Source organism: Anopheles cruzii, chromosome 2, assembly GCF_943734635.1.
Source record: "Anopheles cruzii chromosome 2, idAnoCruzAS_RS32_06, whole genome shotgun sequence".
NCBI lineage: Eukaryota > Metazoa > Arthropoda > Insecta > Diptera > Culicidae > Anopheles > Anopheles cruzii.
The window spans coordinates 49,201,703-49,219,195 of record NC_069144.1 but is presented as its reverse complement, the minus strand read 5'-3'; the positions used below and the strand labels follow the sequence as shown (position 1 = coordinate 49,219,195).

Sequence of the window (17,493 nt, the reverse complement as noted above, 5' to 3'; positions counted from 1 at the left end):
GCAGGCCGATGATACACTCCGTTCAAGGGCTGCTGCTGCTGCGGCGGATGCTAAGTGGATAGGAGAAGCCTTCGAACGATGTTGTGTCCCCACCGCGTGTGTGCTAGTGTGTGCGGGTCGAGCATGCGCATGAAGTGTATCAGGGGTCTCTCCGCACATATCTCGCACTGTGTGTCCCCGGGCACAGAGCGAGGCGTGGGTTATCTATTTTCTGATCGTTCGTCGTTCCAAAAAATAATGCTCCTCCAGCAGCAGCAGCACACTACCGTACCGTACCGCGCTCTAATCCGGACAGGGCACGCGCGCCGCGCACACCTCACGCATACACTCCCGCGGTGTGACAGTGGTGTGCGTGTACCACAGCGCGTCGAGCTTTTCTTTGTGTAGAAAAGAAAAATGATCCTTGATTTGCCACTTTTGTCGACCGGATGTACTCCGCTCTCTCTCTCTCTCTCGCTCTGTTCACTGTAGGCTCCTACTCTACTCCCTGCAGATAAGCGTCATCATCGATCGTACTTTAACGTGGTTGGAATTTAAAGCCGCGTAGCAGAGAAGCAAGAAAGGTTTTGCATTTAACTTAAACCAATTGATTGTGGATAAAATAACAATATGGCGATTTTCATTTTCGGTGTTATTAAGCCCACACCATTGTATGCAACAAGTTGATTCGTAAATATGCATTAAGAAATTCAATTACAGTTTTTTGTTTGGTTCCCACCTAAAAGAATAATTATGTTACAGGTTCTAGATCGCAGCATCACATATTTATGCAATGTCTCGTGTTAAGCCCAGTCCACTCCAAAAGCACACCCCGCGGGCAATTTAGAACAACTCGACATAGTGGTGTGTGCTTGGGAGACGAAGGCAACGGCGCACGACGGAACATATACTCTGTGTGCGCGCGCGTCCGTCGGCCGTGTATTCCTTTTGTTAGTATTCTCCGCTTTTATTGCATCTCACACTACGGGGCGCTGTAAACCTTTGAGCCATTATCGTCGGCCGAGCATAGAGAGGCTCTTGCGGGCGGCCGGGGGTACAGCACACACCACCGCCGCGCGCCCGATCATCAACATTTATTATGCCGCACTTAGTAATTCTATCCTCTCGCTTCACGCAGCCTACTATGAAAAAATGATCCCCGTTGCCCAGGCCCACACTGCCCACAGGGAAACCTTTTCCAATAAATGTGCTACTCACTGGGCACCCATACACCGAGAGAGCCCTGGTTGTCGGTGGCTATAGTATAAAACACCGTGGAACCGAACCCACACGTCGTGTACGAAGGGGCGAGCGAAGTTTTGCGGTGGCCAACAGAAATAAAATCAGCATTACGCACACACGCATACACACACGGGACGCTTCCATTTGTCACACTCTCTGTCTCTTTCCCCCTGCCATCGAAAAGCCCAACCCCAATCATATTACAAATCCTGTGGCAGCAGGCTACGCATACATCCGCACATCTCTTACGCGCTCAACACGCGCCGCTACCTCGGCGACGTCGCCGTCGCCGCCGCCTCGGTCGTGATGGCTGATTTTCCGAAAATGAACAAAGCCAGCATAATACAAAATGGCGGACGCGGGGCGCACTTGTTTTCCAGCTTCGGTTTTCTACGCAACCGAAACGACCGGATACGCGTTTTCTCGGATGGCCTAAAATTGTTTCGAAAACATTTTAACGTCACAATGTCACGGAAAATTGGGAAAATGCGAATTTCCGAATCGTTACCCCTGCTGGCCTGGCTCAACTGAGTGTGGCGGCGCCCCCCTAACGGAGGCGCAAAATATCGACCAACGAAAATATACCGGATGGTGCTCTCGGGGTGCTTTGATTAAATCAACAACCCTTTCTATGCTCGCAGCCAAGGGGTCTATGATGCGGGTTACAGTAAAATTGCGCCGTACCATTCCGCTCGGGGTGCCGATGACACATTAACCAACCCGTAGTAGCCCAGGGAAAAGATGTGCGATGTGCAGAAAATTCGCAATATTATCCGGTCTAGCATAACTTTTGCACTGCCACCATTGGACGGAACTTCCGCACGAACCAACTCGGCGCCGCACAAACGGACTGCAGTGACGCTTTCCGCAAAAATGTCCAGTTCCTTCCACAGCCATTTTCCTCTTCGCCACACACACACACACCGCACTGCTTTTGGCCGAGAGGCACAGCCCCTTTCACAATTATCCGGCGGGGAAATGGTAATAACAAACGCTAATAAAGTGCACAAAAACGCTTGCTTACCTTAAATAGCACAGTCTTCATTTAATATCACAAAGTTAATACTACCACTCTGCAGAACTGTATTTATTCTCTCAACGATTTCACAATGGCCACAGTGAATGGATGTCCAGTTTGTTCTCCTTCCAGTTTCAAATGTCAAATTTCTCGGTACTCACTTTGAATGTTCGAACCCCGGCGTTCCCAGGCTCTTTCGAGATGCTATAAAAACTGCTATAAAGATGCTATAAAACTTGGGTGTAATTTAACCTTTTCTCAACAGATGGCGGCACTTTTCCCACTGAAAAATCGAAATTTAGTTTGACAGTTGAAAAAGTAATAAATTTGGTACAACTTTAAAAAATGATTTCGAACAACGATAAATCATCATCTAATCCTTTATTTAAAATTACTTTATTCAATCAAAAATCAATCACCAGTTATTGACAGTTATTAATCAACTATTACTCTGTGGCTGTTCAGTAGCTAAACTGCTTTTTGCTGCTCTTTTATTGAATTAAATAAAAATTTGATTACATTTAATTGTTTCTTTCGGTTTGCTGTCTCAGTTTTTGGAGTTATTCTATTTAAGTTACTTAAATTTGCGTTCAAATTTTTGCGCTTTCTATTCAATCTAATCCTAATAAGTAATAATTTACGAATAGGAAAATGGGAGAACCGAACGAAGAAAGAAATCAAAGAGAAAAAATCAAAACAAAAAAATTCCATTACCAATACCAGTGCACCGGGGGGCGCACATGCACACAGCCGCAGCCGATGGGTCGGCCAGTGTAAACAACATAAAAACACACACTGGCGCGCGCACACACATCCGACAACCTGCAAAAAATAGAATCGTCGAAGAAAAGTAAAACGCCGATCCGAAAGGAGACGGAAAACATTGCCACCCCGCCACCGCCCACCGCCACCCTTTGTGCCATCCAGGCACGCGCGCGCACGGTGCTTTTCCTTTCTCTCTCTTTCTCGCTCTCTGCCCACTCTGTGCGCTTCCCACACACATACCGCGTGCCTTTATGCTGTTGGCATACATTTGCTCTTCCTGCGTCCCGATCGCCCATCTCGCTCGCATCTTTTCGCGGCCACTGCTGGCCTTTTCTCTCCTTCTCTCTCTCGGGATCTTTCTAGCGCACGGAACGCGCACACATAGGGAGAGAGAGAGAGCGGCCGTTGTGTGTTTGCTTTTACGTTCGTCATTCGCCTTCGCAGCGCAAGAAACAGCAGCAGCAGCAGCAGCAACGTCTCTAGGCGAATTTATTTCATCTAATCAGCAAGTCTCGTGGCCGCGGAGCGCGCTGCTGTGTTGCGCCGTGCACAGTTCGGCTTTCGCCTTGGTCTAGGGCTGCACGCGCGCGTGAGCGACAAAACGCAACAGAGGCCGCGGCCAGTGGCGGCGCACCACACACACTCCAGCAGCAGGACCCAGAGGGTACGCAGCGAGAAGAAAACCCGAAGAAAAAAAGGCAACAAAATAGCACAGCCTAGAAATAGACAAACCCTGTGGTGTTGAAGCGAAAGCGAAACCGTCCGTCGTGGTCGCGGTCGCGCGGTTCTCGCGGGTCTTCTTTATTTTCGTTCCTCGCTGCTGCTGCGTACCCATTGCGCAAACCATAGGCCACGCGGCCGCTGCGAGAGAGTGGGGCCCCGAAAATCGAATCCGTTTAATGTGTGTGCGGGACGGAAAACGGAGACAAAGTGTCGTCGTCGTTTGCGTTCTCCGGAGAAGCATTTCATTCCGTTACCCACCATCACGTCGGACGCACACACGCACGCACGCACGTGGTGGTGCCGCAGCATGTGACAGGTGCATGTGTGTGTGTCTGTTCTATTGTTTGCTGTGTTGACCAGCCCGCCGCCGGTATTGTGAGGGTCGAACCGCAGGCTGCGCTGTGATTTGTCCGCGGCCTTGCGTTTGCTTTTGCGTTGTTTCGCGCCGACCGCCGATGAAGCGAATCGTCTAATCGCTATCACTTCCTGAATCGCCCCTCCGTTTGTGTGTGTGTGTGTGTGTGTGTTTGTGCGGGCTCCCACAACGCGGGCGGGTGTGTAGAATGAAACAGGGAAAATAAATATCGAAACCAATCGTGAAAAGGACACACTGAGACCACCACGGTTGAGTCGATTGTTTTCAGCTCACGGACCCGTGTGATCCGTGTAAAGTGTTCGAGTGTCCGAACGCATTCGCGTGTGTGTGTACAGCGCGCTGTGTAGGTGTGTGAAGTGTGCTGAAAGATAAGCGCGCGCGGAGTGGCTATTTTCTAAACACTGGCCCCGGCCAGAACAGGAGATAACGATTTCTTCCTCTCTCTTCCCCACGCAGTGGTTCCTTTCAGCATCCCTCCTCCGGTGTGTGTTGTTCCGTGCAACAACTTTCGGCCAGATCGAGTGCGTTGCGGTGTGTGCAAATGTGAATGAGCCAAAATTATGCCGATGCGACTACAAAGTAGTCCGCCCAAGGAAACAAGAGAACCGCGCTAAGAGAGCCGTGTGTGTCGTGGCCATCACCAGCGTGAAATTGGCCACTCTTTGTTGTTGATTATATCGCTTTGTGTTGACTGCTCAAAGCAGCGAGCGACCCCCCCGTTGTGTGGGGTGTTTTTCCTTTCACGCCGCAAAACTAGGCCAACTGCGCGGTTGGCTTCCCGGATTCGCGGTGTGCGCGTGAAGGCGCGTGCGTTCTAGAGTTGCGTGACGTAACACGCGCGAAAATGCATTAAGGCGAGAGCGAAAGCGAAACGGTGCTGCTGTCACTGTCCTTCTAGTGCTCTAGTGGTGCGCCTTGAAATCGAAACCAAACGCGCATTGTGGCAGAGCTACTACTACTACTACTACTGCTACTACTACAATCCACTTTTAGCGAGTGAATCGAGTGGATTCGTATCAAGAAAAGGTGAGCAAATCGTGTGTTGGTTCCTGTTGTGTTTCGGATAGGCACTTGGTGCAAAGCAAACAACACACTTGTGTGTGTGTGCCTAAGCGCACAGTAAACACGCGGTGCGGATGCGCGCGCCACGTTTTAATCGCTGTTGCGCTGCTGTTTACTAGATCGGGGCAAATACACGGCAAATGTCTGCTGGTTGGCGCACCCCGGGCTGAGACTAATTTTCTGGACCCTCTGAAGGCGCCCTTTTCATCAACGAAATCCCGCCGAAAAACCATTTTTCCGACTTTATAGGCCCGGCCCGCAAACAGCCATTTGCCATGTTTCGCGGGAAGTGGAAAATGTTTAGTGCTCGGGTTCGGGCTTTGCGTTCGTTGCTGTCCCTCTCGCTCTCTCTCTTGAATTGCGCCCGGCATTACATACCTGTTTTATGTGTGCACCACCGACCAGGACATCGAGTGTGTTTTAGCAGCGCCCGCGGAGGAGCCCTGAATAAAACAACTTTCATACCGAAGTAAACGTCGTCGACGTCGGCGTTTGCGGGAAGAAAGTTTGCGTGTGCCGGTGGAGAGAACCGGGAGAGAGAGAGAGAGAGAGCGCGAAAGAAAGCATTAGAAGCGGCCGCGTGTGAGAGAGGAGCGGGAACCGGTAAATAGATAGCTGAAGGAGAAGCTAGAAGGAGGAAAACAAGCACACAAAAATCGATATTTTATGGAATACACACACACCGTGGTGGAGGCGGAGTGAAAATCCGTCCGGAAAGGGCCAACCGAGCGGGGGTCGAATGGTGGGACAAGGAATTGAAGGATTTCCCATTTCCATTTCTCCTTGTCTCCGCGTGTTCCCGGCCGCACCGCCCGGCCCGTGTAGATCATTGTACTGTTCCTGCTCCTGCTCCTCCGTGGCATCGATTGTTACGGCAGTCGTCGGAACAGGATTTAAAAAGGGCACGAGAAAGGGGTTGCATCAATCGGGTGGTCCGTAGGGGGGAAATTGTGCCCTCGCGTCTGACTGTGTGTGTGTGTGGGTAGTGCACTGACGGACCCCAGGGATATATACTACTTTCGGGCGCGAAAGATGGAAAATGCCACGAACAACAGCGGGAGAATGTGGAAAATAGTGCGCGGCTTGTGATGGCCGAACACACACACTCGAGCCACGGCTTTTATCCACTCCACATTCGGGCGAAGCTGGAGGGATGGACTGCAAGTGTCGATCGACGGACGAGGGGGGGACATAAAGAAGGAAGGACCAACCGAAGGATTGCGTCAAACGCGCAAAGAGCAACAGCGCGCGGCGACAGTCGTCGTCATCGTGGTGGTGGTGGACGAAAACGGCGGGACCTCGATAACTTCGATCGGAAGTAAACGGAACCTGATGGGGACGTGGGGGGCTAGAAGCAGAAGCCGGGATGGACCGGCAAAGAGCGGCGGCAGCGCCAAATTGCAGAAACGGAAAATGAAGGCAACAATGTTTGCCGCGGAGCGCACAGCCAGTGACTGATTTTGGCAACCGCCACATTAACGGTAACGGCAACCATTAACGGTGATCCCTAAACTCCATTCCTGTCAGTTGGGGCAACCGACAAATATTTCTTCCATCCTTCGAAAAGTGCTTCCGATGCTGTTAATTCGATTCGGACGCCTGTCGGATGAAGTAGGCCACTCACAGGATTTATTTAGAAGTAATAGCGCAACACCAATCACAACTGGCTAAACGTACACAGAAGAAGATAAACAGTGTATTACTAGGAGATACTTAAAAAAAGAAACATTTACTATGAAGGCATTAAAACAACCATCGCGAAGCCAAGCCAAACCAAAAAGTCCCAAAACATCGAGAAGGACCCGTTGAAAAATGAAATTGAGCCACGAGTTCTTTCGGGACGTCAAGATCTTAATATCGAAAACGGCTCAAGTGACCGTAGCCCAAGTAGAAGGCAACTCGTTTCATATTGAGGTAATCGATCAACGGGGACGAAAGACTAGACCGAGCCATCCGCCACTCTGGAGTGGAGATCCTGGCCTTCTTTGATGACATAAACATTAATAGCTCGATGGCTCTCCGATGTAGCTCAGACTTGCATGGGGATTGAGTAAGCTGTGGACAATCTCGGCCTTCAGCTTCATAATCCCAGGGCTCACATACGCATCTCAGACATGGACTCTATCCAAAAATCACGCTTCATCGCGAGTGGTCGAGGAATAGTCTATTTCAGACCGAAACCACTTGGGGATTGTGATGCCGAATAAAGGAAGGAATCGATCAACGAAATGTTCGATGTTACATTTTCGTAAACTACTAGCTGTGGTTGTATATTTGCACCTTCAACCATTTTAGACAAGCCAAGTCTAATTAGAACGCAAAGATAATTGATAACTTCCCAGCAAACAAAACAATGCCTAGCTGCAGCTTCCTTTCTGAACTTCGACGATCCTGATCTTGGTTCCCCATTGTTCGTCGATTCCCGTTCCTGGGAAATTTTAGGCTTAAAGAAAAGAGCTATTTTTGTGTTGCTTGTGGGGTTGCTGTGTCACATGGAGCTTTCCCAGTGATTCCATGTTGATTCGTTTACTTCGAACGCGCTCCGAGCGCCAAAAACGGTAGTGCACTGTACGCGCGCTAAGAACGGTAATGGCCGCGCCTGCTGCGATGGTACGCCGCCGTTTTGAGTGCTTAAGAAACGAGAAACGAGAGAAGCAAACTTTGTGTTTTCCTTTCGCGCAAACGAGCATTTTCCGCCGTCGACACCGACGGACCAATTTTCCTGAAACCAAACCAACCGATACACAGAGAACGAGAGCGAGAAGAGGATCCCCAAAGAAGAGGAGACGCTGCCGAAGACGAAGAAGAAAATTAGGAAATACACATTTTCATTTGCCGCCTTTTGTCCTTCTCGCCTTCCCGCGCGCCACTCCACAAGGGTCCGAGGAGTATCTTCCTCCACGCGCGCCATCGAAATAAAATTCCGCTTTTCTCGCCGGGCCAGGCGCGCTTTTCCGCGCCCACGCGTTGTGTCGGTTCGCCGCGATCCTCCGTTTTATCATTTGGGCCCGGTTCTCCGCCCACCCCGCCGCCGAATCCGCGCCCCATGGACCACTTTTATGTGTGTTCTTTCTTCGCGCCTGCCGCCGCCGTCGCCCCCGTGAATCCGCCTTTTTCTCGTTGTCGCGGGTCGTTCGTTCCAATCTTCCCGGTTCCACTTGCCCCTCCGGCGCCCCCGGGTGGGTGTTGTTGGTTGCTTGGTATCGGGTGGTGGTGGTGGCCATAACAGCATCGCTTTTCTTTTCTTTCTTGCGCTTCTCTTTCGTGTGCGCGGGCGCTAGCGCGTGTGTGTGCTTGAGAATGCCGTGTAGTAGCTAGGCCAAGTTTTTGCTCCTTTCTTAACGTCCCCGGTCACCACCCACGCATGTTCTTTGTTTGTGCTTCGGTGTTCCCGGTGCTTCTGCCCGAAGTGTCTTCTTTTTCGCAATCTGCAAAATCGCGCTCCCGCTTTTGTCGTTCGCTGGGCAGTCTCTTTGGTTCTTCGGCGACCATTGTTTTCGTTTGCTTCACGTTACCTCTCCGGTTTATCCGAAGAGCCGTTGTTTGACTCACTCCGGATGCTGCTGACTCTTTCACTGCCCGGCGAAAAAGCTTTTGATATGATACTTACCGTTTGCTGCGAAAATTTATGTTTTTGTTTTTAACATTCAACTGTCAGTTCGAATTGGGATATCGGAAAAACTGTCATTTTCTATCGCCAATATTTATTTCATCAAGGATTATGAATAGATTCATAATTCCTGGCAGACATTGGCTGATAAAGGGCCCAAAAGGCCCTGGCTCAGGACTCCCAGGCAAACACATTGATCGATCGGAATCGAAAAGGGCACCCGCGCTGCAACTAGAATGCAGTCTGACCACAGCAGCAGCAGCAGCAGCAACTATTTGGGAGAAACAACCCGACGGACTCGCACACACATGTGAACATGCATCGCATCTCGGCGAAGATGGTTGCCGTTTCCGTTTGTTTCTGGCATTAGAAGCGGCCCCAAACGGTGCGCACTCTGCGGGCAACACAACGGCGTAGACAACGATTTGTTGCCTCTCCACTACTGCACCTATGCCTCTAGTTTACCATTTTTACCCGCCCACCCGATCCACGCCACCCGGTCACCGCCGCCGGCGGGGGTTCTGGTAGTGGTCTTTACTAGATGTGCATTGCGTTTCGCATTCCTTCCGCTGTCTCTCTTTCTCTCTGTTTCGTTCCTTCTTGCTCTCTCTCTAGCACTGGCTGCTTCTCCCGTTTCTCCTTATTGCTCTCGTTCTCTTTCTCTTTCCTGTGGCCCTTTTCTATAGAGTATTGCGTGCGGCAGGGTCCACGGCGCGCGAATCGCGAAAATACCACCCCTACCGGAGCGCGGATTGCGGGGCGGTGCGGGTGGGGTTCTCTTTGTGCGCCCCCGAAAGGGGCGAAGGTAGGTGGCAATCCGTCGTCCCACTCTGGCCAAGGTTTTGGTCCGGTCCGCAAAAAGGATCCCGTGTGTGGCTGAGAGTTGTTTAAAAACCGACTGAACGGTTGAAAAACAGTCGCGCGGCTGTGCAAAAGTGCAAAGAAACGTGCCTCTGTCTCTGTGTGTGTGGCGGGGGTCCAGGAGGAAATGTTATGTGTATGGGCCCGAGGACGACGACCACACACCCGAGGACGACGTAGAGCTGCTGCCTGCTGTTGCGGGTGTATCGGATTTTGGGACGTTTTCCACCATACGAAAGCTTCTACAGAGCGCGTTTCGGGCACGGGCAAATTTCCCAAATCCCACCAACTCTACAGCCTAGAGTGGAATTCCTCGGCCCCACCGAAGACTGGCCAGAACAAGCGAGAAGGCACTGTAAAAGGCTTGTGCTCTACGTGCTCTATTTATGTTTGGAGCTAACCAAAACTGTTCGCCATTTCGGAACAAAACATTTTCACTATCGGTATAAATGAAACAATATTTCAATTCTGCATTCCGAAAGGACGTTTGGTCGCGTTTGGTACAAAAGATTGTCTAGGAAGCTCTACTAATGGTGCTTTCCATAGAAAAAAAATCGCAGAATGTTTGAGTACGGTTTTATCTTTCTAAAACCTTTCCAGAAATCAAATGACATTCCATTTCAACGAACTCATCGGTAATTTAACCTTTAGCTTGCTCTGCCCTTGAACTACAGGAGCAAACTGTTGAATATCCGGCCAAAAATATAGCATTTTCTATCGTTTCCATTATTAAATGTTGTGCTTCGCCAACATATTTTCAGCGTGATTTAATGCATCAACCAATTGTGCAATCGCAGTCGCCATCCTGTACGATCCGAATCTACGCAACCCTATTCTACCAGTGTGACAGAAGTCCAAGTTCCGCTCCGGTGCAAAAGGCGCGCGCGCTTCGTCCGCAATTATTGGAAAGTAACCGCGCTCGAACTCGCCGTGGCCGTAAGCTGTAAAAAAATATAAACACGCGGAATGTCACGGCAAAAACAATATTGAAGTAACAAAACAACAGAGCAGGAAAAAAGACCACTGCCATCATAACCTACATGCACACCAAACCCACACACACACAACGCACTGCATTGCGTGGAGCAGAAATGAAAACACCGAGAAAAAAACACAATTTCCCGAACACACACACACGGGCCACGGCCCCACAACCATCTGACACAACGCGGCCAGCCCCATCGTCATCGTCATCGTGCCGCTAAACGATGGATGGAATGGAATATATTATCAGTTTTGTTTTTATTCGCATGTTTATTTATTCGTTTCTGTTCGCACACGGCCCTTGGTATTGGTGGTGGTGTGGTGTGGTGTGTGAGCGAGCATCTGTTTTTCCGCCGTTCCGCCTATCATGCGCACGTCGCGATTATGTGTTTTTTTCCTTCCCTTTAAGTTTTTTCCCTTTTCGGTCCGAGCCAAAGTGTGCCGTGGCGCCTTCGTCGTCGAGGCCCACATTGCACCACATCATTCATCTGACAGCAGCAATCTGTGTGTATGTGCGTGTGACGCACCGACCGGCGAGGTTGTATGCGTGAGTCAATTGGGTGTTGTTTTTTATGCGCTCGCTTCTCTCTCTCCGTTGTCTCCGGTTGTCTTTCTCGCTCGTTCTCTCTCTCTCTCTCTCTACGATTCGGGTGATAAAATTTATCTCTACACGGCGAGCGCGGGGTTTTATTGTTTTTGATTTTTTATAAATTGAGAGCAAAAAGATTGAACAAGAATTGGCGTTGACAGTGCGTTGGCTCTCTACCTGAAAAAGGGACACCAAAAGGACGACATTTCTCTCGCGTGAGGATTTTAGAAATTTGACCAACACGACGCACAAGTGTCACAAGTGAAAAGAGCGCCCGGAGCGAGAGAGAGAGAGAACAAAGGCGTCAGTGAAGAATGTCAATGATACCAGGCCGAGGGCCCCGATAAGATAACAAACGTTTGCTTTTCATCACGCGCTCCGCCAGGACAAAAAGAGAGAGAGAGTGAGCAGCCGACCGACACCGTTCGGCGGAACAAAAACCTAGGATCGGTAAAAAAGGAAGCTGTGAGAGCGATGAATTTGGTTAAAAATGAATAGCGGAAAAAACATTCCGTTTGCCGCGCGGCCGCGGCCGGCTGCTGTTTTTTTGTTTTGCTGTCATTCGAGCGAACCGAACGGCCTGTGTGTGTGTGTGTCGGAGAGTTATCGAGCACTAGGTTTGTTGTTTACGGTGAAAGACAGATCGCGACGAGATATGGAGCGGGTGTTACGATGGAGGAGGATGGCGGTGTTGCCGAGCGGCGCATCACCAACCCAACTGGAATGTGGCTACGAGTGGGTGCTGCCGTGCGCTGCTGTTCTAGATTTTCGTTTCCGCGAGGAAAAGAGACACCACACAGACTCTCGTTGGGTCACCAACATTCGTACGCGGGGTTGCGATCTTTAAGGGGCGAGTTTTGGCCCCCCCAACAATCATGGACACGTGTGTGAGCTTCTTATGGTTTTAGAGTGGGTTGATGGCTACTAGAAATGTGTTACGGTGGAGGTTTGCAATCTTTCGATGTTTTTGCGTCTTCTCCGTTCGATGTTTTCCGTGCGTTCTATGTTTTTGTGACGGATGTTTGTTTATCTTCTCAAATTTGGTGCCTTTTGGTTTGCGAGTTTTCCAATGTAGACCAATGTGTGCTTCTTTCCGTGTGTGACAATCGCGCACTTTCTAGTGCTGCTATTGACGTCCCATGGCGACAAGCAAAACATTCGTTCAAACGATCGCCCCAAGATGGGCCGGCTAGCGTTTGTTCCCTTTTTTGCCACCATCTCGCCACATTTGCATTGGTGTTGGTTGCAGTTTTGTTGCTGGAGGCGATATTAAAACCGGGGAACCACAAGCTGGGGCGCGCCACTCCGCCGCGCTGGCGCTTCTCCACCCGATGGCAAATAGTAATAGAAGACGGAGACGGGGCACTCTTGGTGGTACTCCTGCGCGCCGCACCGAACCGTGTTGTTGGTTAAGCGCTAGTCGCGAGGGCCCTCTGTGTTTGCATTGGCACTTCAAGGCCTCCCGGGCCTATGCGCGGCGCGGCCGGAGCTAGTTACACTTTACGGTTTACTATTTCATTGCTGTGTTTGCCTCAGTCGGCGCCGACGCCGAGGAAAACGAGGGTGATCGGATCCACCACCACGATGACGACGACGGAATTGAAACGATGAGACTAACTCCGCACGGTTTGCTCCGCTAATAGGGAATTCCAGTCAATGTAATAAACGGCGAAGAATGGGATACTCATGGGGAACCGTGGCGAAATGGCATCTCGTACTTTTGAACTTGCGACGTTATAATTGCATTGAACCCTACTACCACCGTCTAACGTTTCTTCATCATTTCTCGTTTCAGACGCTCTGTAAATTGTTAATCGCGCGACAGTCGCGACACGCTGGAGTCTGCTCCAAAGTCACCACACTCCATGCCTGTGGATGTGGATTAACATTTTAGTCAATCGAAGCCATTCAATCAAACAACCAATCAGTTAGTCAAATCATTAGTCAACTCCCACCCCCGTATAGATAGACGACCAGTCTGTTAAGGAACTACTTAAGCAAGGATTGCATAGCTAATCGTAACGGAAACCAAAACGTAACGCGTAAGCGAGTGCCGACAACCGAATACCGAAAACAACATGGATACCAAAGCGACGTCCAACGCGGGCCCAACGGCCACGCACCTACCGTCGGCCACTTACCCGGCGACCTCTCCGTACGCGAAGGCGGGCCGTTCTTCGCATCAGTATTTTAGTTTAAGATGGAACAACTATCAGTCGAACATGACGTCCGTGTTTCACGAGCTGCTCGAGTCGCAGTCGTTCGTCGACGTTACGCTGGCCTGTGAATATAATTCACTAAAGGCGCACAAGGTACGACCTCACCACGGGCGCACTACTGGCCACCTCGAACCGCCGCTCTAACGCTACCGAATCTGCCCTCTCATCAACAGGTGGTTTTGTCGGCATGTTCGGCGTACTTTCAAAAAATACTGCTGGACAACCCGTGCAAACATCCCACGATCATCCTGCCGGCGGACATCTGTTTCTCCGATCTGCAGTTCATCATCGAGTTCGTGTATCGCGGCGAGATCGACGTATCAGAGGCGGAACTGCAGGTGAGTGGTTGGCCGTTGGCGACACTTGTTGCTCGTTGCTTGCTGAAGATTGATTAAACAAACATTAGGAACGAATCGTACGTCGGGCAGAGTTACGGCCAGCTTCCGGGGACGTAAGCGAAAGTGAGAGCACGAGTACGCATCCCGCAACGTTACTTGGTCGTGGGTCATGGGACTGAAAATCAGTCATCAAATAATACCCAAAGCGAAAACGGCGGATCGTAATATTTCATTGACGCCGTAATAAACCGTTTATGAATGTGCCAAACGAGCAACGCGCGGAACCTGTGTTTTCGTGCTCCGTTTCGTACGGCGAGGCATTATATTCCTCCGCTCAACCTTCCCATTGAGCCACCGTTGGATGGCCCAAGGGGTCCTTTCTTTGCTGTTCTGACTAGGACCTCGAAATCAGTCGCCCGATTTCCAGTCCTTTCAGGATAAAATTAAAAAGAGTCACTTTTCGTACTTCGATGTGCCGAGTGTCGGAAGGGTCCTTCCCGTATCCCACAGGTCCGTTTCGTTTGTGACACTTAAGCAAACAGCGCTAAACCCGCTCGCAGTGCTTGTTGTTTTCGGGGCCACGGAACACCTGATGGAAACATTTGTAGCGCTCTAGAAGCGAGTTGGGCTTTTCGAGGTATAACAAACTTCCACGATGAGCTTGAATGGGCGGTTCGAAACTTAGCTGCCGCGTACTCGATAGATGGCGCTGCAGTCCATCGCCTCAACGAACGTGAAATATTTCCTCGATCTTCGGGTGAAAACATTTCACGTTGCATCCTTGCACAGAATGCGTATGTGTGTGTGTGTCAATTAATGGGACGATTCTTTTTTTTATTTTTTATTTTTTTTACTACCAAATGGATCATTACGAATCAGTTAGTCGGTTCGAATGTGGGGATGTCGATTTTACATAACAATGTTTTCTGGTGGCTTTTACAAGTTTCTCGACTAGCCAAGCATTATTGTCCTTATTCGGGCGCCCATATTCATGCCTCATTGAGTTAAGTTCGAGTAGCTCTTTTTTTTTATTCAGTTCTCTCGAATTCTTTTTTCCCCTCGTTTGTATAATTTTTATCGACCCGCGCACCCATACACCGACAGCGGCCGCTATTTCTCGCCCGCTCTTTCGTTCCTTTCCGGGGTGGTGGCACGCTCTTGCCATCTCTGTTCCGGGCACGGGGCGGCGGGTGACCACTGGATTTTTAATTCGCCATTGTTATGTACTTGACGCGCTCTGGTTTTTTTTCCCACCGGCCGCGTACATACGCCTTGCCCTTCCATCACAACACCACTTCTGGTCTAGTTAATGTCGGGGTTTTTTTTCGTTTCGCTTTTCATTGGAGTTCTCATTTATGCTGGCGCTGGCGTGAGCTTTTTTAATCTTTTATTTACAGAGTATTTGCATTGAAAATAGCAAAAAGAATACCAATACACCCCACAGTGCAGAGTGTAAAAAAAAAGCTGCACGATGTTGTGAATGCAGCCAGTGGACGGTGAAAAAAGGTACAAAAAAACGAACGGAAAATGAATAAATAAATACTCGAGCCCCGGACATTATATATGATTTCGCAGCCAATAGCTGCCACCGGTTTGGGTGCTGCTGCCATTGGGCCGCCTGCCTGCCTGTCCCCGGGAGCGGGATGGCCATGGGGAGGCTAGCAAATCGGGCTCTCCCCCGAAACGCCCGACCTGGGAGGGCCAGCGGAACGCGGAGCATCCAATTCGCACCGCTTTTCGTGTGTAACAACACTTCTCGATCCGGAGGTGCATTACTGGACATGAGTGAACAACTGGTTGAAATTAAAATTATTTTAATAGTACGATAACGAAAAGTGGTCTGTTTGCTGTCTTTATGGACCAACAGGGCCACCACTTGGGTTGCTCCAATTTTGCAGGCCGCAAAGTCACATAGTTCGACAAGAACTACTAGGAACTTAAAAGGCTCAGCGTTGTCCATTCTGTTAATTCCCAGTTGCCGGTCTCAACAAGAATTGACCGAATCCTCCAGCGCAGGTGTGGTGGCCACACAGGATCGGCCACTTCCAAAGCTGCACACGCGTTGTCCCATAAATCTGCCCACCGCAAGTTCTCGCTGCCAAAGTTCTATTCGCCCATTAAAAATTCGTACTACGTGTGTCTCCTCCCGCGGACCCCACCTCTCCACCGGACACACGGGCGGTATAATACAGGTGTCATTGACATCCCAGCAGCAGAGTGGCACGGCCGAAAAAAACAAACCAACGACTCATCGGCCAGTCAGTCAGGTATCGCAGGGGTTCCCGCCGCATGCCTAACTTCAACACACGAATAAAATCGGCCAAAATATCCGACGACGGTCAGAATAACAAACTCCACTCACACAACCCGACCCGTGGCCATGCGTTGTTGTGGTTGTTGATTCGCGACTATGTACGCAGCAGCAGCGCGGTTGGTCCCGTGGAGCAGATGTTTCTTCGAATCTCCATGTCGCTTCTCCATGCTGCAAGTCCTTCTTCATGTTCGTGGGCTGGGCTGAGAAGGATTGCCGTACCATAATGTTGTAATTTTTGTACGACATACAGAGGTTGGCAAAAGCCCAAAGGTCCACAGGCGTCCAGGCACGCATCATGCACGCACCACTAGAGTTCCTAATGACTAATGACAGACAGATAACTAACGACTAACCCACATACTTAACCATACGCCGACGCAGATTTCAGGCGTCTTATCAATCACTGCTGCAGGGAGAGTGAATCCAGGTCGAATCCCCGGGACATGCGAGCCACCTACAACACCCTTGCTCCCTGGTCCTGGAATCCTCAATCCCAGACCAGTCCAGGAGCAGATATCGGCTGTCGATGTCGAAGATAGGCGGGTTCGCCATACCTCCCCCCCTTAGTCCGGTTGCGGGGGTCCCTCATCATTATGTACGCTCGCTCGGAGATTTGCCACGAAGAAAACCAATAGAGCGCAACACGACGGACGCACGACGAGAGTTTGTGTGTCCATGGCTTTCTATCTTTATCGCCCTCTGTTGTTTTTTGTGTGCTATCGTCCACTTCTTTAATTGTTGTGCTGCACTTGACTCACGCCCTGAGGCCACTTCAGCCCCTCCCGGAGGGGTGTTGGCACCGGCTCCAGTCATCCGACGCGCATAGCTGGTGCTAACCCAGCGTGCCAGGTGGGGGGGAGATGGTGCTGTGGCTACTAGCGCGTGTTGTGCGTCGTTATTTATTTGATCAAAGCAATCGGGGCGCCGCAGACAGTCAGAGTCAGAGCGGCAGCATACCGATGCATTATCATCGTCAGCGAGAAAACAGGAGAGAATAAAAATCGGAAGACAAGAAAAATTCTCGAAAGCAGCGCGTAAATTATGTTATGTGGCCACGGCCGGTGGTAAATAACGGGGAGTGTGTCTTGATCATGTCGACCGCCGTGAGACGTCACTTGCTCGAAATGCGTTCGAGCAGTCTCACCGCCTCTCCTTCTCTCTCTCTCTTCTCGCTCTCGCTAATCGTGGAAAATCCATCTGCCGGAGAAAAGTTAAACTAAACAGACGTGTGTGTGTGTTTGGAATTATTTCCCCTTCAAGCTCGCCTCGGCGGGGAAGGTGCATCATTGGCGCTCTCGCCCCTTTTTGCTCTTTCTCTTTCGCTCACCACCGGTGGCATTCCATTCATCGAATCCGCTGCACTTCCGCTGCTAGAGAGATGAAGAAATGTAGCGAAATGTGGCTGGAGGGTTG

General features: G+C 50.3%; 2 protein-coding genes across 2 annotated transcripts in view; one reads left to right on the top strand and one right to left on the bottom strand.

Annotated features, from left to right (window-relative positions):
• Window positions 1-2,371, bottom strand: part of LOC128277854 (longitudinals lacking protein, isoforms F/I/K/T-like) — a 51,097-nt gene extending 48,726 nt beyond the window's left edge. The window contains exon 1 of the mRNA XM_053016435.1: window positions 2,246-2,371. The gene's annotated coding sequence lies outside the window, so the exon portion shown is untranslated. The remainder of the gene's footprint in view (window positions 1-2,245) is intronic.
• A 10,810-nt stretch (window positions 2,372-13,181) lies between these two features.
• Window positions 13,182-17,493, top strand: part of LOC128269076 (protein bric-a-brac 1-like) — a 56,199-nt gene continuing 51,887 nt past the window's right edge. Inside the window, exons 1-2 of the mRNA XM_053006425.1 lie at window positions 13,182-13,521; window positions 13,602-13,766. Of these exons, the coding sequence (XP_052862385.1) occupies window positions 13,288-13,521; window positions 13,602-13,766 (399 nt within the window). The 5' untranslated portion in view covers window positions 13,182-13,287. The remainder of the gene's footprint in view (window positions 13,522-13,601; window positions 13,767-17,493) is intronic.